Raw genomic sequence first — 21,949 nt, forward strand, 5'->3', positions numbered from 1 at the left:
TTTATTCCTTTAGTACGGGAGGCTACCTAGCGATTCACGCACAGTAGCATCTTTCTTGGTCTTTGGCTGATTCATGGTGGTGGTCGTTGCATTCCTGCAACCCCTTCCTTTACTAAATGGGATTCTACTTGATAATACGGCGATCGTTACTAAAATCCCTTTTCTCCTGCTATCGTGGCTTGTTATGAACGTACGTTGGGGCAGGCTGCTGAACTCGAATCATTTTCCCCCCAACCCCCTTTTGGTTGTATTATTGTTCGATTCTCAACTGTTTAATAAATGAGTCCGTTAATCTTACATGCTCCCTTTCATTACGTGAAATCACCCTTAGTGTCACAGAATAATGCAGAACTATAACGGTTGCTATAAGGTCGTGCAGGTCTCGCGCCATTAACGATAGGATAAAGATTCAATATCGCGCGCCTGGCACGACCATTGCACGCATGGCACCGATAACAGTAGTAACCATGTTCAATTATCCCTCATTGATAAACTGCGAAGTGTTCACGGCTCAGTGTGAGTACATGAGCACTAAATCCACTTGATGTGGTGGAAGTAGTGGCCTCTGTTTTACCTTGCTGGTTTAGACAATATATCAAAAATCACAGAGCCCCTACAGCAAGGGATAGTAACCTGTAAAATAAAAACGAGTCACCGCTTTTAACCTGTTGGTGAATAAATTATACTTTTGCAGTAACTGAAGACAGGTGTCTTTTTTTCTGATTCTTATGCATTTCGTGTGTCTGTAGTGTTATTTCTTGCTTTATGTACGTACATTTCGGCAATACCTCCGACCACTGAATATTCATGGTCACAGGACACCAAAATTAATGGAATAAATTGACATCTGCGCCTCCAGAATGCCCAGATCATTAAACAACGAGCACAGGATCAAATGGAAAGGGACTGCGAAGAAACTCGATCACTTTTCCAAGGGAACACCCCTGACTTGAATTTATTACAAAAATTATATAAAAGTCTATGAATGAATTTTCTGTAGAGTGTATGTGGCAAGTTAAAACCGTGTGTTGGACCGAAATTTCAACCTTGAGCTTCTGTCTTTTTGTCGGCAGTGTCGGACCTGATGTTCTAGTAATAACACGAGTGACAGGAAAGTAAGAGAAAATTGTATTGAATACCCACCGAACCAACGAAACCGTTCAGTTCGCATTTAAACTAGCCTTCATCTCTCAATCAAGTTAAGATTCGCTAGGAACGACACCTGGTTCGGACGCCACGTTAAACTGCAACACCCCTTTCCCCGTTAGGCTTACGAATGTAGATTATGGATAGGCATGTCACCCAAGTGGTGTCCGATTGAAAAGCTGGTACTACGCCGTTGAGTCACACGAGATGGTAATTTTATGCTCCATCCCACCATGCATAGTACCGAGAGGAAGCATATGCAGGGTATGGTAGGGGAGAAGCTCTTGTTAAACTGGAAATTGAAGTCCGGAAAGCGTGCTTCGGATGGTGTAATTAGTCGCGCACTGTTCGCAAAGGAGAGGGATAAAGGCTTGAATACTGTCTGGAACTTTTCGCTTACACTGACAGAATATCCTGATCGGGAATAGGGACATGTTGATATGTCTGCAACCTACCGAGTGATGTAAGGCAGTGGTTAGCATACTGGACTCGCATTCGGGAGGACAACGGTTCAGACCCGCGTCCGGCCATCTGATTTAAGTTTTCCGTGATTTCCCTAAATCGCTTCAGGCAAATTCCGGGTTGGTTCCTTCGAAAGGGTACGTCTGACTTCCTTCCCCATCCTTCCCTAATCCGATGGGACCGATGACCTCGCTGTTTGGTCGCTCCCCCAAATCAACCAAACAACTTAAAGCAAATAGTCATAATTATAATCAGTTAACTTGTTACACCTTACCTCTGGAAGCGGGACAACCGGTATTGGCCGTGACACCCAGGATCGGATGGAGAACGTGTCGGAGGCGCCTGTTGACGTTTCCGAAGAAGTATTCCACACTGAGGTGTCTTTGTAGTGAGAGTCGACTGGGTAACTACTCGCCACACCAGGGGTGGCTGTCACAACATCAGGAGCCGGTAAGTTTAGTGACGTCAGTGTAGGTCCCAGCAACTCCTCTGACGTAGAGTTCAGTAGAGGGCTGTCTAGGGAACAACCTTGCAGTTGCTTAGTGGTGAGTACGTTCAGTAGCAATCCAGAAATAAGCAATTGCGTGATGGTAGACAACTGTTTTGTTATTCGAGAGAGCTCTGACTCTCTCAGGGCTGTAGCAGTTTCGTTCGTAGATGAGCGTTGCAACTCCGTGTCAGAAGGTCCGTCGGCTTGTTTCTTTGCGGCTTCTAACAAGAGGTGTGCCACCCTCAAAATAGGGAGCAAATTAGGTTCTGTCTTTGGAGTTACGGCGTTGACAGGAATGTTCTGCTCCTCTTTTAACTGATACTGCACATTCTTACCAGACATCGACGTCCCTGCTTGTTTTTCGATGGTTAATAATTGTTTTATGACCGAACCTCTCGCGTCCCCTCTTTCAGGAAAATCAGATGATTCCCACGGATGCTTACTTGGCACTTGTGGATGTCCAGGTGGAGGGCGTGGGATAGATGACTCCTGCCTCTCGTAATCAATCGTCATACCATCTGGACGTCTATGAGATGGCAGTGTTTTCTCTGGACCCCATCCATCTGGCTGTGAGAACTCGGTTGGACTGCTGTTCTCCTCTCTTCGACCCCCTGGGTTAACAAATTCCGATAGAGGATACCACTCAGTTTCTCTGTCTGGAGGCCCAAGCAGCTGTTTCACAGTGGCTTTTGGTATCATGTGGCTTGACACAGCAGTGTCAATGACGCTGCCGTGGCTCAATGTAGCACCTGAATTCGTCATGACAGATGCAGACTCTGTGGTCCAATCATTGGTTATCATTGGTTGTGCATTGTTAACTAAAGTCCATAGGCGTTTGCTGGATAACCGTGAAAGTCCCTGTTGAGGTCCCACGGAAGATGCTTCCTCACTGTCCCGACCAGTAGGAACTCCAAAGTTTGGCCAGCGATAAGACGGGAGTCTCTTCTCTGGACCCCAGTGACCCGTTTTAGAAGTATCTGCTCGACCATCATTAGCTTTCATTCGGTCCTTTGCACTGGCAGTTTTGGACGGAGGATACCGCAGAATTTCACTGTCAGGAGGCCCATGTTTCACGGTGGTTTCTGGTATTACGTGGTTTGAATCAGCACTGTTGGCAACATGTGGATGGCTAGACGTCTCTTCTGTAGTCACCAGTGTGGACGCAGGCGTTCCGGTGTCTGAAGAAGCCGTTTCCAGTTTATGTGGAACAACAACAGACTTCCATAGGCGTTTGCTGGGTAACCGTGAAAGTCCCTGCTGGTGTCCCATGGAAGATGCTTCTTGACTGTCATGACCAGTAGAAACTCCGAAGTCTGGCCAGCGATGTGAAGGGAGTCTCTTCTCTGGGCCCCAGTGATCTATTTTCGAGGTATCTGCTCGACCATCATTAGTTCTCATTTGGTCCTCTGCACTGTCACTTTTGGACGTAGGATATAACTGAATTTTGCTGTCAGGAGGTCCATGTATCTGCTTTACCGTGGCCTTTGGTACTGCATGGTTTGAATCAGCAGCCTCTCCTGTAGCCAGTGCCGACGCAGCCAGCTCGATGGCTGAAGCAACCGTCTCCAGTTCCTGTGGAACAGCAACTGACTTCCATGGGCGTGTGCTTGGTAACTGCGAAAGACCTAGTGGCGGTTCATTAGAAGAAGTTTCTTGATTGTTACGGCTATTAGTAATAACAGAAGGCCAGTTATGTGCAGGTATTTTTTCTGACCGCAAAACTTGTGATTCTTTCCACAATTTTACTGGAGTACTATTCTCTTGCTTTGGAGTGACAGATGAGGTAGAAGACTCTGATTCATTGTCAGGAGGTCCATGCAACTGACGAATAGTGGCATTTGGTAAAATATTGCTTGACTCAGCAGTGCTGGTATAATCACGACGATTCGTCATAGATACCGACAGCTTGGCTTCGGATTCCCTTGTCTCCTTTGGCAATGGGTGAGACACGTTAGCTGCCTTCCACGATTGACTGCTTAGTGACACTGACTGCCCCAAAGGCGGTACGATATCATAGGTCTCTTTACTGTCATTGCTAGAATCCGCCAACTGCCTTAGGGACACATTCTCTTCTGGGCGTGGAATGTGTGTTGTACTAACGGAATCATTAGACGCTTCTGACCGTTTACCGCTGCCAGACTTCTCTAAGTAAGGAGGTCCTTGCTGCTGCTTCAGAGTAGACTGTGGTATCCCTTGGCTTGAGATAAGAGTGCCATACGTTGTCGTGTGGTCCGACTTGCCATCTAAACTTATCGGCTCGACTGTTGGAAACTCCGTGGTCGAACCAGTCGTTTCCATTTGCTGGTAAAAATCCTCTGCCTTCCAAAGATGCTTACTCGGCAATCGCGAAAGCCCCGATGGAGGCCCAATGGATGTTTTGTATTCAGCGCTGTCGCCAGCATCGATCCAGTCATGAGACGGTGGTGGTGTCACTTCTGAACCCCACGGCTCTGTTGTAGCTGGAGGCTTAGTTGGGCTGCTGCCACTTCGAGTCGTTTCTTCCAGGTTAACACGGTCAGTGGAGAAATATTGCTGTGTTTCACTATCAGGTGACCCACGTAATTGCTGCAAAGTGGCCTGCGGTAGCATGTGCTTTGAGTTTGCTTTGTCGTTATTATGAAGTACTGAATTATCTCTTGTGTTCGTTGCTATCGTGGTACTAGCCAAAAGTCTGCTTTTGTCTGAGGATAAAATTTTATTTTCTGATGTAAACTGTAAATGCATACCTAATGAAGGGCTCTGCTCAGTACTAACGTATGAGTCACTGGTTTGTGAACTATCACCGTTATATGACACCAGTTTCCGCTTTGAACTTTCAGAACGCTCGCCATCTGCTTCCAGCGAGCGTTGTGAAGTTTCTTCCTCAAACATGGTGGTGCTTTGTGCAGGGAGAGGTTGACCGGAAATTGCCTCGGTTTCACCGAATCCTGAAGTGACTGCATATGATGTCGGATCTTCAATTTGTGCTGTCTTTAAAGACATAATGTCTCCTTGAAGACGGTCAGATTGAGGAAGTTCTCTTACATGTGCAAGGAGAGATCCAGTGAGACGCTCTGACTCATGCGTTGTGACACTCGCAGAATAATGTGGCAATAGTATCTTTGCTGTCACATTCCGCGTCTTATTTCGATCAGTTTCATTTTCTGTTATTATAGAGCTCGTAGCGTCTTTGCTTTGCGAATTCAAATTGCGGATTCTCACTGGACTGGCAGCTACCCATCGTCGTCTTCCGGAGCGTCTCAGTCTTCGTCCTTGGTACACGTTGCGTTGCTTTGCTGCGGTGACTTCTGCGGACATCGCGTTAGCAGACACACTACTGCGCTCACCAGGGCCCGAGAAGCCCGAAGGTTTGACTCCAGTGCCGCCAGCTGACCCATACCCGATGCTACTGTCGGCCGTGGTTTTCTCCAAGCAGCAAGCGCTAACGGGCCGAGGATATACACACAGCTCACTCACCTGTGGAAGAAACACTTCTCGTTATCTTCGGATATTACTTTCGAAAACTAGATAGAACTACCAATGCTGAAAAAAATTGTTTTAAACAGTTATTAATTAAGTACACATTTATTTGGCATTTCAGGAGATGTCCCTGTACAATTAAAGCCTTATTGTAGAGTACAACCAACTACAATTACTTGCCGCAAATGGAATATCTGATGAGATTTCCATAATGGTGACCTAAACTGAGACACATATGTAGTCCGTGATTCAAGGATATTTCTAAGGACCTCCTACATGTCAAAATCACACAGTTTACTGTGCTAGATAGGTGAACACTGGCAACCCATTTCCATTTTTAGTACAATCTCCGAGTTCATTCTGTGTCAAGAGGGCAATTAATGACAAAGCACAAATCTAAATAAAAATAGAGTGTACCAGTTTCCCTCTGGAATTTTGGACAAAGTTATAGATAAAACGTTTTCCTTACAGTTACAAGAAACAGATACTTCATATTCATCGCCAGTCGCAAAAGTTTGTCGCTTATACATCTGCGTTCACATTTTACACTCAACTTCTTAGCACACCAAGCCGTTTTCGTGAACTGGAGCAGGTTTCTCAGAGAACCACTGTTCTCAAAACTGTTGATTCAGATTGTTGTTTTTCATTATAGCCTGTTTGTATATTAGGAGTGCATGATGTCCATATTCAAGTATGACCAATGACGCCAGAATAAATATTCGGAAATAGAAATTAATATTAAATATTTTGCAAGAAACCACAGAAACGCTTCTCTTACACCGCTGCACCATTCCTGATTTGCGGAAAAGCCCGAACTAATAAACGAGTAAGCTAACGTTAATTGTAAGAGCTGATATCAGTGCGGGTGTTTTATGCTCCTTCGCTGTGATGCCGCTGTTTGTGACTAGTAAACATTCACTCACATTCACACAAATACTGCTACTTCCACAGGCAGCCGGTGAACTCAGTGTGGTGAAGGTATGACAACCATCGTCATGAAGCAAAAAACATCCAAAAGAGCGCCCAAAACTATTACTGTTCAGAAAAATACGTAGTAAGTGTAAAAATTTTCCCATCCCATCGAGGCAGGCTGTTACAGCAACCGGTTTAATAGTGTTTCATAACAAAAACAGTCTCGGTTGCGAAATTATTTAATCTCAATGACGCGTTTCGCCCTGATGATGCCCCAATTGGGTGAAACGAGCCATTAACATTACATAATTTTGCAACCGAAACTGTTTTTGTTCTGAAACATTGTTAAGTGTCTTGATCTAAAGAAGAATTATTCTCGTTTAAATTGTTCAAGACTTCATTAACAACTTGTATGCGTAATTGCCTATAAGTTGTTTCCATTATAAGTTGCTAAGAAATATCACGAAAATAGTGTGAAAGAAGTTTTACAGTAGCGCAATGTAAGATAGTCACACATTCAATTTTAACTGAAATGTACTTGCCTACTCTAAGATCAAATGCAGGAAGCCGTAAGAAGTACCGCAGTAAATGTTAGTGTTGAAATTTTCCAGGAACTCCAAGATGATATATTCATATATCAGAACTAAAAATGACACAATAACTGGTGTTTACACGAACCAAAACAGAAAAAAGTAAAACGAAAGCCACATATTCCGTCCTCAAACGTTCCGTCACAAAAGGAAATCAAACAATGATGATTCCAAAATGAGATTTTCACTCTGCAGCTGAGTGTGCACTGATATGAAACTTCCTGGCAGATTAAAAACTGTGTGCCGGAACGAGACTCGAACTCGGGACCTTTGCCTGTGAGGACAGGACGTGAGTCGTGCTTGGGTAGCTCAGTTGGTAGAGTACTTGCCCGCGAAAGGCAAAGGTCCCGAGTTCGAGTCTCGGTACGGCACACAGTTTTAATCTGCCAGGAAGTTTCATATCACCGCACACTCCGCTGCAGAGTGAAAAATCTCATTCTGAAAACATCCCCCAGGCTGTGGCTAAACCATGTCTCGGCAATATCCTTTCTTTCAGGAGTGCTAGTTCTGCAAATTTCGCAGGAGAGCTTCTGTAAAGTTTGGAAGGTAGGGGACGAGGTACTGGCAGAAGTAAAGCTGTGAGGACGGACCGTGAGTCGTGCTTGGGTAGCTCAGTTGGTAGAGCACTTGCCAGCGAAAGGCAAAGATCCCGAGTTCGAGACTCTGTCCGGCACACATTTTAATCTGCCACGAATTTACAAGGAATGATAATGTCACTCAGGAGCTGTATCGCTGCTGAGCTACATAGTAACCCGTAGCGGGATTGAAAAGCAGCTCAAATAGCTTCAACTCAATGAAGCCCTCAGCACCTAATGGAGAAATTTAAACTAGCGTCACTCTTGACCACTATGCAAAGCAGATTCATTGAGCTGTGACAGGACAGGAGCACGTACAAAAAGAAAGCGTCGTTTAGCATTCACACTCATTTGTAGCAGAATCCGTGAAGTTCTAGCAATATAACCATCACCACAGAAATCAAAATGGGTCCGAAGAAAATATCGATCATCTGAAACACAACTCGCTGCCTTCACATGGGCTATCCTCAATACCATGGACAGAGGACCCGGGTAGATTCGATATTTCTATGCGTTCGAAAAACCTTTGATACTGTTGCTAGTGATCGCTGGCTGTTTTTGTTGACGTATACTGTTGACAAATGTCAATTAATCATTCTCCAAAGTAATGAATTGAGAGTCCCAATTACTTTGGTTTATTCTGATACAGTTATTCATAAAACAACTGACAAACAATGCCAGTATTAATATAATAAGACGTTGGCACATCCGACAAGTGGGGGAAGAGATGTTAATAATCTAACAAGTGTATTAATTGCTTTCGTGAAGTGCACAACGATTATCATGGATTAACTGAAAGGCGAATAGTACTACACAAGAGAATATGTTACACCTGTGATCAGAGTTGAAAGCAGCCTTTTCACTGGATCAAAATTTAGGTCCTCAAATTGAACCTTGAAGAGATAGAGATGACTTTAATTTCCCTACGCATCGTCTCGCGGTTGCCGCTCGATGTCACCATAGTACTGCAGGTGCAGCTTGAAGTGGCTGCATAATCAGTCATTGGTAGCACGAGGAAGCCTCACCAGCTGCAAAGTGCAGATCAGCCCGAACTTTTTCTAAGTGCCTCGGTACATCGGCTCTGGCGGCGGCACGAAAGCAGCAGCCTTCGATGGAGTCTGACATGAAGGTCGCTATGGAGTCCAAGATGAAGGAGAGAGTGAGGTCTAGGATGAAATTATTTATGGTCAAATGCCTTGTACAAAGAAATTTTGCATAAGTCCCTCGGTACATCGGCTCAGGCGGCAGCACGAAAGCAGCAGCCTTCGATGGAGTCTGACATGAAGATCGCTATGGAGTCCAAGATGAAGGAGAGAGTGAGGTCTAGGATGAAATTATTTATGGTCAAATGCCTTGTACAAAGAAATTTTGCATTGGTATGTTCCACGTATCTTATTCTGTTCACACTGGCTGAGTCCTCAGAGCACCAAACGAAAAAACTGATCCTTAGATCACACTAGTTCCTTTCCCTAGACTTCTCAATTTGATTAACCAGTAATGTGCATTCTAACATTTTACACACTAAAAAGTCGTTTCATTCTCTCTCACTCTCTCCTTGTGACCAATGAGGTAGTCCTTATCAGCACAGCTGAGCTTCTCTGTCTCATCTCTAGTTTCTTTACACTGCTGGCCATTAAAGTTGCTACACCACGAAGATGACGTGCTACAGACACAAAATTTAACCGACAGGAAGAAGATGCTCTGATATACAAATGATTAGCTTTTCAGAGCATTCACACAAGGTTGGCGCCAGTGGCGACACCTACAACGTGCTGGCATGAGGAAAGTTTTCAACCGATTTCTCATACACAAAAAGCAGTTGACCGGCGTTACCTCAAAAATGGTTCAAATGGTTCTGAGCACTATGGGACTCAACTGCTGCGGTCATCAGTCCCCTAGAACTTAGAACTACTTAAACCTAACTAACCTAAGGACATCACACACACCCATGCCCGAGGCAGGATTCGAACCTGCGACCGCAGCAGGAGCGCGGCTCCGGACTGGAACGCCTACAACCGCACGCCCACCACGGCCGGCGGCGTTGCCTTATGAAACGTTGTTGTGATGCCTCGTGTAAGGAGAAGAAATGCGTACCATCACGTTTCCGACTTTGATAAATGTCGGATTGTAGCCTATCGCGATTGCGGTTTGTCGTATCGGGACATTGCTGCTCGCGTTGGTCGAGATCCAATGACTGTTAGCAGAATATGGAATCGGTGGGTTCAGGAGGGTAATAAGGAACGCCGTGCTGGATCCCAACGGCGCCATATCACTAGCAGTCGAGATGACAGGCACCTTATCCGCATGGCTGTAACGGATAGTGCAGCCACGTCTCGATCCCTGACTCAACAGATGGGGATGTTTGCAAGGCAACAACCATCTGCACTAACAGTTCGACGACGTTTGCAGCAGCATGGACTATCAGATCGGAGACCATGGTTGCGGTTACCCTTGACGCTGCATCGAAGACAGGAGCGCCTGCGATGGTGAACTCAACGACGATCGTGGGTGCACGAATGGCAAAGCATAATTTTTTCGGATGAATCCAGGTTCTGTTTACAGCATCATGATGGTTGCATCCGAGTTTGGCGACATCGCGGTGAAGACACACTGGAAGCGTGTATTCGTCATCGCCATACTGGCGTATCACCTGGCGTGATGGTATGGGGTGCCATTGGTTACACGCCTCGGTCGCCTCTTGTTCGCATTGACGGCACTTTGAACAGTGGACGTTACATTTCACATGTGTTACGAGCCGTGGCTCTACCCTTCATTCGATCCCTGCGAAGCCCTACATTTCAGCAGGATAATGCACGACCTCATGTTGCAGGTCCTGTACTGGCCTTTCTGGATACAGAAAATGTTCGACTGCTGCCCTGGCCAGCGCATTCTCCAGATCTCTCACCAATTGAAAACGTCTGTTCAATGGTGGCCTAGCAACTGGCTCGTCACAATACGCCAGTCACTACTCTTGATGAACTGTGGTATCGTGATGAAGCTGCATGGGCAGCTGTACCTGTACACGCCATCCAAGCTCTGTTTGACCCAATGCCCAGGCGTATCAAGGCCATTATGACGGTCAGAGGTGGTTGTTCAAAAAATGTTCAAATGGCTCTGAGCACTATGGGACTTAACACCTATGGTCATCAGTCCCCTAGAACTTAGAACTACTTAAACCTAACTAACCTAAGGACATCAGACAACACCCAGTCATCACGAGGCAGAGAAAATCCCTGACCCCGCCGGGAATCGAACCCGGGAACCCGGGCGCGGGAAGCGAGAACGCTACCGAACGACCACGAGCTGCGGACAGAGGTGGTTGTTCTGAGTACTCGTTTCTCAGGATCTATGCACCCAAATTGCGTGAAAATGTAATCACATGTCAGTTCTAGTGTAATATATTTGTCCAATGAATACCCGTTTATCATCTGCATTTCTTCTTGGTGTAGCAATTTTAATGGCCAATAGTGTATGTTAGCCAATCTACGTGATTCTTATATCATGTGAACATTTCGGTTTTATGAAATCAGTATGTCCAACAGCATCTCACGCCTTCAAATTCCCAAAATCTGTTGGTCCGAATTCAAATTTGTGATATTTATGTAGAGTCTGATGCTTCACGGGGAAAAACTCAGCTTTCTACTTTTGAGCATAACAGTGCCTTTTGCTAAAACATGTTCCTCGCCTTTCCACTTTCCTGGGTTGTAAAGTGTTTTGCAGCCGGGGGATTGTGCCACAATAAATCCTGTTTACGTTCATCCATAATTGTTTGGGCGCCCTGGCGTTGCAATACAAAGAGCACTCCTGACCGTGGGCTACTGAGCTATTCCTCTCTTGTGCGTAATTATGTGAAATGCCTCTGAGTGTGGTGGCTTACTTTCACTCCCATAGGAGCCTGTGTGCTTCTGCACCGCCCAGAAGCCTTTCAGTGTCCTCTCATTTACGTAAGGCATACCTATCCGAATTAAGAGTAAATGAAGGATAAGATTACATTAGTCAATTGCCGACAGTTTCGAGTATTGTGGTTTATCAAGTTCCATTCAGTTAATTAAGTATTCCAATCAGACGAGTCTTTCATCATGAATTTATGAATTTTACATGCCTCTTTTCTGAAAAATAGTAGTGTAACACAGTACCTCAACGACCCTAAACGTAACAAGTTGCTTGGGAGATAATAACCAGACTTGCGACTGAAACGAAGATTCCCTGACAGGCAGTACGCAGTACGTTATCCTAGATGGAGAGTCGCAGAGTTGTCCACGAATGCTGCAGCGGTATATGGTTGGCCCCAGAGGAGTTTAATGCAAAAGCATTACTGTTCATTTTATACAGTAATGACATTTGTATTTTCGTCATCAATCTTCTGACTGGTTTGATGCGGCCTTCCACGAATTCCTCTCCTGTGCTAACCTCTCCATCTCAGAGAAGCACTTGCAACTTACGTCCTCAATTATTTGCTGGATGTATTCCAATCTCTGTTTTTACCCTCTACAGCTCCCTCTAGTGCCATGGAAGTCATTCCCTCATGTCTTAACAGACGTCCTATCACCCTGTCCCTTTTCCTTATCAGTATTTTCCACATGTCCCTTTCTTCTCCGGTTCCGCACAGAACCTCCTCATTCCTTACCTTATCAGTCCACTTAATTTTCAACATTCGTCTGTATCACCACATCTCAAATGCTTCGATTCTCTTCTGTTCCGGTTTTCTCACAGTCCATGTTTCACTACCGTACAATGCTGTGCGCCAAATGTACAGTCTCAGAATCTTTCTCCTCAAATTAAGGCATATGTTTGATACCAGTAGAATTCTCTCCCTTTTTACCAGTGCCAGTCTACTTTTTATGTCCTCCTTTCTCCGTCCGTGATTGGTTATTTTGCTGCCTAGGTATCAGAATTCCTTAACTTCATCTACTTCGTGATCATCAATCCTGATGTTAAGCTTCTCGCTCATTCTACTACTTCTCTCACTTCTACTACTTCTCTTTCGTCTTTCTTCTATTTACTCTCAATCCATACTCTGTACTCATTAGACTGTTCATTCCGTTCAGCAGGTCACGTAATTCTTCTTCACTTTCACTCAGGATAGAAATGTCATCACAGAATCGTATCATTGATATCCTTTCACATTGATTTTTAATTCCACTCCTGAACCTTTCTTTTATTTCCATAATTCCTTCCTCGATGTACAGATTGAACAGTAGGGGCGAAAGGCTACATCCTTGATTTATACTCTTTTTAATACGAGCACTTCGTTTTTGGTCGTCCACTCTTATTATTCCCTCTTGGCTGTTGTACATATTGTATATGACGCGTCTCTCCCTATACCTTACCCCTACTTTTCTCGAAATTTCGAACATCTTGCACCATTTCACAGTGTCGTACGCTTTTTCCAGGTCGAAAAATCCTATGAACGTATCTTGAATTTTCTTCAGTCTTGCTTCCATATTAACCCCAACGTCAGAATTACCTATCTCGTGCCTTTACCTTTCCTAAAGACAAACTGATCGTCATCTAGCGCATTCTCAATTTTCTTTTCCGTTCTTCTATATATTATTCTTTTAAGCAACTTGGATGCATGAGCTGTTAAGATGATTGTGCGGTAATTCTAGCACGTGTCCGCTCTTGAAGTCTTCGGAATTGTGTGGATGATGCTTTTCCGAAAGTCAGATGGTATATCACCAGACACTACACACCAACGTGAATAGTCGTTTTGTTGCCTTTTCCACAAATGATTTTAGAAGTTCTTATGGAATTTTATCTATCCCTTCTGCCTTATTTGATATTAAGCTCTTTTAAATTCTGATTCTAATATTGGATATCCTATCTCTTCTAAATCGACTCCTGTTTCTTCTTCCATCGCATCGGACAAGTCTTCCCCCTCATAGAGGCTTTCAGAGTATTCTTTCCATCTATCTGCTCTCTCCTCTGCATTTAACAGTGGAATTCCCGTTGCACTCTTAATGTTACCACCGTTGCTTTTAATGTCACCATAGGTTGTTTTGACTTACTTGTGTGCTGAGTCTGTCCTTTCGACAATCATTTCTTTTATGATGTCTTCACATTATCCTGCAGCCATTTCGACTTAGCTTCCTTGCACTTCCTATTTATTTCATTCCTCAGCGACTTGTATTTATCTATCCCTGAGTTTCCCGGAACATTTTTGTACTTTCTCCTTTCAGCGATTAATTGAAGTACTTCTTCTGTTATCCATGGTTTCTTCGCAGTTACCTTCATTGTACCTATGTTTTCCGTCCCAAATTCTGTGATGGTCCTTTTTAGAGATGTCCATTCCTCTTCACCGTACTGCCTACTGCGCTATTCCTTATTGCTGTATCTATACCCTTAGAGAACTTCAACCATATCTTGTCATTCCTTAGTACTTCCGCATCCCACTTCTTCGTTTACTGATTCTTCCTGAGTAATGTCTTAAACTTCAGCCTGGTCTTCATCACTACTATATTGTGATCTGAGTCTATGTCTGGTCCTGGGTACGCCTTACAATCCAGTATCTGATTTCGGAATCTCTGTCTGACCATGAAGTAATCTAAATGAAATTTTCTAGTATCATCCAGTCTTTTCCAAGTATATACCTCCTCCTCTTGTGATTCTTGAACAGAGTATTCGCTATTACTAGGTGAAATTTGTTATAGAACTCAATTAGTCTTTCTCTTTTTCATTCCTTGTCCCAAGCCCATATTCTCCTGATATCTTTTTTTCTACTCCTTCCCCTACAACTGCATTCCAGTCTCCCATGACCATTAGATTTTCATATCCCTTTACATACTGTAATACCCTTTCAATATCCTCTTGCACTTTCCTCCTCCTCTTTCATCTTCAGCTTGCGACGTCGGCATATATACCTGAACTATCGTTGTCGATGTTGGTCTGCTGTCGATTCTGATTAGAACAACCCGGTCACTGAACTGTTCACAGTAACACACCCTCTGCCCTATCTTCCTATTCATAACGAATCCTACACCTGTTACACCATTTTCTGCTGCTGTTGATATTACCCTATACTCATCAGACCATAAATCCTTGTCTTCTTTCCACTTAGCTTTACTGTCCCCTAATATATCTAGATTGAGCATTTGCATTTCCCTTTTCAGATTTTCTAGTTTTCCTACCACGTTCAAGCTTCTGACATTCCACGCCCCGAATCATAGAACGTTATCCCTCCTTTTATTATTCAGTCTTTTTCTCATGGTAACCTCCTCCTTGGCAGTCCCCCCCAGAGATCCGAATGGCGGACTATTCCGGAATCTTTAGCCAATGGAGAGATCATCATGACATTTCTTCAATTACAGGCCACACGATCTGTGAATACACGTTGCGTGTGTAATGTAGTAGTTTCCATTGCCTTCTGCATCCTCATGCCGTTGATTATTGCTGATTCTTCCACCTTTAGGGGTAGTTTCCCTCCCTTAGGACAAGAGAGTGCCCTGAACCTCCGTCCGCTCCTCCTCCCTCTTTGAGAAGGCTGTTGGCAGAATGGGGTGACTTCTTATGCCGGAAGTCTTCGGCCGCCAATGCTGATTATTAATCAAAATTTAAGCAGCGGCGGTATTAGAACCCGGGACCGAAAACATTTTGATTATGAATCAAAGACGTCCCCCCCCCCCCCCCCCCCCGCCGCCCCCTTTTGTTTTTGTTTGTTTGTTGTATTTGGTCGTAGCGAACGTCACATGACATCCGTTGAAGTTCGTTGTTGATATTTTCGCACTGTTTTTTATCACAGGGTCCAGCTAGTGGTCTGACCGATCTCGCTCAGCTACCGTGCCGGAAAATTGATGAATCATCATCGTTGGATACAAAGCGAAAAATGAAACATGCACTGTTGGGGAGAACCATCTATCTCTCAGGGGTGGGGGTGAAGAAAAAGCGTAACACACGGCACACAAATACCCAGATTATATTCATACAGTATTTGAGAATGAGAGAACTTACCGACTTGCAACATATTTAACACATAATTTCATATCGTAAGAAATTTTTCCCAGTGACATCCCCCCCTCCCAAACACACACGCTCACACTCACACTCACACACACACACACACACACACACACACACGCATAACCTATGAAAGGAAAAACAGTTTATTGATTATTAATTTTTTGCAGTCAATGCAGTACTTTATTATTTTTTTAATACTAGCCCTATCCGCAATGTATTTCGCAGCAGCATCCATTTATACCACTGAACATACCGACAAATTTGTATCATTGTACGACATATAGTTCAGCATACAGGACGTCAGAAACACGTAAAAGGAGAGGCCACAACGTTGGTATCACAGATTTACTTCAAACTCTGTACACCTTCAGTAGGCCTTTAAAACAACATAATCTGCAGGTAGTAAGCTGCACTACTCTGGAAATTCCGAGAGAATCGCAAGAGAAGTTTTGTGCGTCTGTTATGTGGCTTATATATATATGTACATCAATGTCACTCAGGGTGGTGAAGTGATTAGCGTTCAAGCAACATGAGACGAACGCTCAAACCGCTGAAACCGAGTTATTAATCTACTTTTTTTCATCAATAGTTATATTATTTTATTTATACGGCATTTAAGAGATAATAGAATGAAAAAAATACCACGTGTACTTTGCATGAAGTTTCAATTTATGTTTTCATGTCTGTATGACATACCATCCTGCATCGTGTGATCTCAAAAGCACATCCGAAGAGTAACTGTACGTTATTCTTGTGATCCGACACATTGTGACTTATTGTATTAGTGATTGTCAATAACGTCATTTGCATCATTGTTTATCGAAGTTTGATTTGCGCTTTCCAAGCCTGTCCCTCGTGCGTTAAACTTTAGCTACACATAGTGAAACACGTATGTAACATAGCAGCGATGGCGAGGCATTGTAGCATCTGTGACCAGAGAGTATGCGCTTGACCGCGCGAGTGTTGCGAGCGGTTCTCTGTCTGTCAGTCAGTCGTTGCGAGTCTGTAGCTCTGTCTAGTTGAGGGCAGTACTCTGTCAGTAGTCGTCGCGAGCAGTAGCTCTGTTCAGTGGCGTGCAGTACGCCAGTAGTCGTCATGCAGAGCGGTCGATCAGTGGTAGCAGCCCAGTGGGGTTGCGTGATGAGGTCTGGCGACAACACTGGTCAAGATGCTGAATGAGGTATACTGTTAATTAAGATAATCATCGGATAATGTAAAGTTTAATTATTGTAACTAATTTTCAACAAGTGCCCCCAATAATAACTTTGATTTCAAAAGCAATTTTACATAAAATTTTCATTTAATTGAAGTAACTATTTCGTTCCACTTCCCCTAAACAAAAGTTTCAGTTTTCAATTAGATTACAAAAAAAAAAAAAAAAAAAGGGAATATTATTATTTGCAATGCAGTTCCTCCAAGCGGTGCGCAACAACAAGAGCAGAAATTTGACTAGGTGTTGCAATGAGGTAAGAATTTAATTTTGATTTTTGCATAGGGCCAAAGACCGATATTTCGGTTTAATTGAATTATCATTATCACTGAATGGACTTTAATTTTTATGAAGAACGTATACTTGAGTCAGATTGCGATTCTCACTTTTATTGTCATTAAATTTAATTGTTAGGGAGGTTACGTTTGGCTCCTATTCATTTATTATTTCTGTCTTTAAAATTCCAGTGGAGAGGTTACACATAGAGCAATGTCCATTGGCATTCCTAAATAATATTTCCGTCTCATAAATTTTGGTGGGGAGGTTACACTTGGCGACACCCAGTCCAGGATCGTATTTCGTTGAGAGTCTTTTGAGCAACAGTCAGATATCTGCTCTTATTTGCTTAGATATAATTAGGATTTGGCGCAACGCTTTTATTAACTTGTGACTTTCTTTCTACAGGTCAACGGCAATTTGTTGCTCTATTGTATTTGTGTGTTGTTTTTGCATTGTGCTTATTTGTTTTGTGAAAAATTTTGACTATTGTAAAAATGCCGCGAAAGACTGTGAATAGTGTATCGCGAGGTATTATGAACGAAATTACCGACTTAAACAGCGTGACCGATAGTAATTGTGACACGCAGTGTAATGATGACAATCCTACGTTCACTGACAATCAGTGCGTTCTAACAATTAGTAATGATGTAGACCTTAATGATGAACAAACGAACTCGATTGTGTCTTGTGTTGATTTGACGACAATTGATGACGCGGGGCACACTATTGTAATGAGCGCTGCCCTGCTTAACACAACCGATTTACTAAATTCACGTGACGAGCAGACAAATTTGTCTAATGAAAATGAACAGATCACACAAAGTATGACAGATTTATTTAATTCCGAAACAATGACTGATAGTATACATTTGACTGACAAATCTTTTTGTAAATCTCAAAATGACCAAATGGTTACAGAAAGTGAAACAATTCCAGATCCACCATTAAACAGCACTGAGAATAGAAATGCTGACTTTGAGTCGAATCCAATTATGGCATTGTTGATACAAATGACTAAGCAGTTTAATGAAAGATTTGATAACAATTCCAAACAACTTAGTGATCAGGACAAAAAATTTAATAAAATTGATGAAAATTTCAGACAACTTAGGGAAGATAACAAACACTTAAATGAGAAACTTGACAATAATGACGAAAATCTCAAACAACTTAGTGAACAGGTCAGACAACAGAATGAAAAATTAGACGACAATTCCAGACAGCTCAGTGAACAAATTAGAGCCGTTGCCGCGCAGTGCCATGACACTAAGGAACAGTTGCGCGCGGAAATTGAGGCTTGTTCAAAAAAAAATAGCGAAGAAATTAAGTCTGTTGCGCAGGAATTAAGGGAAATGCAAACAGCCGCAACAGAAACACTCAGAGACGAAATTAGCGGAGTCGCTAAACAATGCTCTGAAAAAGCTGCACAATTACGGGACGAGTTTAAAGCAATGACGGTAGAACTTTCGCGCACTATGGACGCAAAGATAGACGCGACATTCGAACAGCAGAACACTCAGATGAACGAGCGCTTTAATCAGCACATACAAAACAGTGATACGCGTTTCCGCAAATTTATTCAAGATCAAAACAAAGTAAAACGACAAGTCATGGAAACAATCACTGCACAAAGACAAGAGGACAAACGTAAAATATTCGCGAAAGCGAAGACGTATGTAGATAATAATATTACTACAGTGTCCGACAAAATTAATACCATAGAACAATTTAACGTGGAGTTACGCGATGAAATTTCTGATCTTAAATCAAAAACAGATACACACACAGTAAATATTCAAACAGTGACAGACAGATTCGAACAATTAGATCTAACACAGAATTGCGATGTCATCAAAGCTGATGTTAAAAAACTGAGCGAAACTACGCGCAAGTTGCAAAAACAGATTAATGCGTCTGATTCTAAAACCGATGATCAGGTTAAAATACTGACTGAAAAATGTGATGAATTGGCCAGTCGTATTGATGTCATCGAAAATACTAATGACAATAAATCAGACGATACTGTACCGGTTTTATTTATCCAAACGCCTGAATTTCAAAATTTACAGCAGGCAATTAATGAGATCGATTCGTCTAACAACACGTTACGTAGGAAGTTATCAAATTTACAACAAGAAGTAACAGAGATGAAAAACATTTCAGTTAATAACATGCCACAACAGACGCCACTTTATGAACATGTGTCAGACTCACGCAGTGCGTATAATTTGGGTAATCTACAGAGAGTACGGGACTTAGATTCCGATCAACCACAGTTCAATAGATTCTCTTACGATCCTGAACCTGTTCCATTACACAGAGATGATAATTTCGACTACAAACATTTTCTGGCAGTGAGAAAGTTTAAGGTTTTCAAAAACGATAGAACGCAGATCCACCCACTGGATTGGAGTCAACAATTTAGCTTTGCTCTTCCACCGACTTGGCCTGTAACACATAAACTTGAATTTATTTGCAGTTTTTTGGAAGGCGAACCGGCAACTCGTATGAGACCGATCGCGAGGCAATGCTACTCAGTAGAGGAATTTCAGAATGCTTTTCTATCAGCGTACTGGTCGAAGACGACACAGCGCGGAATTAAAGATCAGTTAATTAGTTTGCCGAATTACGAGAACTCAAATTTTCCCAGTGTGACGCAATTTTTTGAGCATATGGTCCAACAAAACCAGTACCTAAGTGAGCCGTACAGTGAATCCGCACTTATACAATTATGCATCTCTAAATTACCACGGTCATTAAGAGTGTCACTTCTAACAGGTCAGCAAAAATAAAATATTTCAGCGTTCAGAGATCTTTTACAGCTCTTGGAAGTACAGCAATCTGATTATTCTTTTGTAAACAAAAACTTTTCTTATAATAACCAAGGTCAACAAAAGCGCAGCAATTATGATCAGACACGTAATTTCAATAGGAAAGATAACAGACGCTTTAGGAACGGCAACTACCAAAATTCTAATAACAGCCAAAATTTTAATTATCAATATCGTCAAAATTTTCAGCAACAAGAACCACACTTTAGTAACAATAGAGGTATTTCACAACAACAACATCAAAACCAGTCGGTTAGCATACCTAACCAACAATGGAATGCACAAGGTCAACCAGGCTTTAATGTTCCGCCGCGAGCACGTATAGTCCCTGATACAACAAATAGTAACGTACGTCAGCAAGGAAACAACTACGTACAAAGAAGACAGTATTTCAATTCCTATCGTAATGCACCGTATAGGAATGACTACTACGACAGACGTAAAAACGATGAGCACAATTATCAGCGTACATATAACAACAGTCGGTCTCACCAACAGCAAAATCATACGCAAGAACATATTCTCATGAATGAACCCGACAGTAGGTACCATCCAGAGCGTAACACGTCTGGAAGAAGTAATAGGACAGTTCAAATAGTCGAAATGCCACAGAATCCTCCTAATAATAATAACACGTCAGATAGAATCTGACTAGATACTGTACAGATCGCATCTTCCAATAATACAAGCACTACTTCAGACACGCAAAATGTTGTTCACGAAAACGTAATTAGTTTTGACGACATCAGAGACACTCTCTTGCAGGAAAGACCATTTGTTCAGAAATCTATTTCACATCCTGTTATCGAAATTAAAATTGGTTCATCGAAATTCTCAGCAGTAATTGATTCCGGCTCACCTATATCTGTAATAAATGAGGAGACTTTCAACGAGTGCAACAAAGAGAATACGTATCTGACATTACCATTAGGCAAAACAAAAGTGAAAGGAGCAGTACCGAGTAGTCTGGAAGAAGTAATAGAACAGTTCAAATAGTAGAAATGCCACAGAATCCTCCTAATAATAATAACACGTCAGATAGAATCTGACTAAATACTGCACAGGACGCATCTTCCAATAACACAAGCACTACCTTTGACACGCAAAATGTTGTTCACGAAAACGTAATTACTTTTGACGACATCAGAGACACTCTCTTGCAGGAAAGACCATTTGTTCAGAAATCTATTTCACATCCTGTTATCGAAATTAAAATTGGTTCATCGAAATTCTCAGCAGTAATTGATTCCGGCTCACCTATATCTGTAATAAATGAGGAGACTTTCAACGAGTGCAACAAAGAGAATACGTATCCGACATTACCATTAGGCAAAACAAAAGTGAAAGGAGCAGTACCGAGTAAAGGTGTAGACGTTAAATTACAGACGCATTTATCATTTTGTATTGGAGGTCATACTTTCCACTCAAATTTTTGGATTGTTCCTTTATTGACAACAGACGTTATTTTAGGTACGAATTTTCTGGTACAACACGACGCAGTTATCGATTTTCAAAATTCTTATTTAATGTTAAAGGATGAAAATGTACAAGTGGCTTTAGAATTTCAGCACTCACTATCTGCGGAAGAACAAACAATTAACCGCACAGAGGTCATTTCCGCAACACGCAACATAGACTGTAATCCCACATTGTTCACGGATACGTACGTACACAACTATAATACTCCAGACGAAGTTGACTACGACGTAATGCAAATGATTTCCGATAAAGTTCAACGAAGCAGTGCAACTACAGACGACGAACGAACGCAATTACACAAAATTCTTTTACAGCAAGCTTCAGTTTTTGACAACATTCCTGGTACTATGTCCGGATTTATGTATGAATTTCAAGTCAAGCAGCACGATACATTTAAAGCTAAGCATTATCCTATTCCGTATATTCATAGAGAACAAGTTAAAAAAGAATTGCAGGATATGCTCGACCAAGGAATTATTGAACCAGCAGTTAGTCCATACATAAACCCGCTACATATTGTCAAGAAAAAAGATGGCTCACTTCGCCTTGTACTTGATTCA

The 21,949-nt window shown here is 42.4% G+C and overlaps 1 protein-coding gene across 1 annotated transcript in view; it reads right to left on the bottom strand.

The window, feature by feature from the left end:
* LOC126419524 (mucin-5AC-like) overlaps positions 1–21,949 on the bottom strand; it is an 82,532-nt gene that overhangs the window by 45,161 nt on the left and 15,422 nt on the right. Inside the window, exon 2 of the mRNA XM_050086714.1 lies at positions 1,883–5,554. Within this exon, the coding sequence (XP_049942671.1) occupies positions 1,883–5,554 (3,672 nt within the window). The remainder of the gene's footprint in view (positions 1–1,882; positions 5,555–21,949) is intronic.

This window comes from Schistocerca serialis, chromosome 9 (assembly GCF_023864345.2).
Source record: "Schistocerca serialis cubense isolate TAMUIC-IGC-003099 chromosome 9, iqSchSeri2.2, whole genome shotgun sequence".
Lineage (NCBI taxonomy): Eukaryota > Metazoa > Arthropoda > Insecta > Orthoptera > Acrididae > Schistocerca > Schistocerca serialis.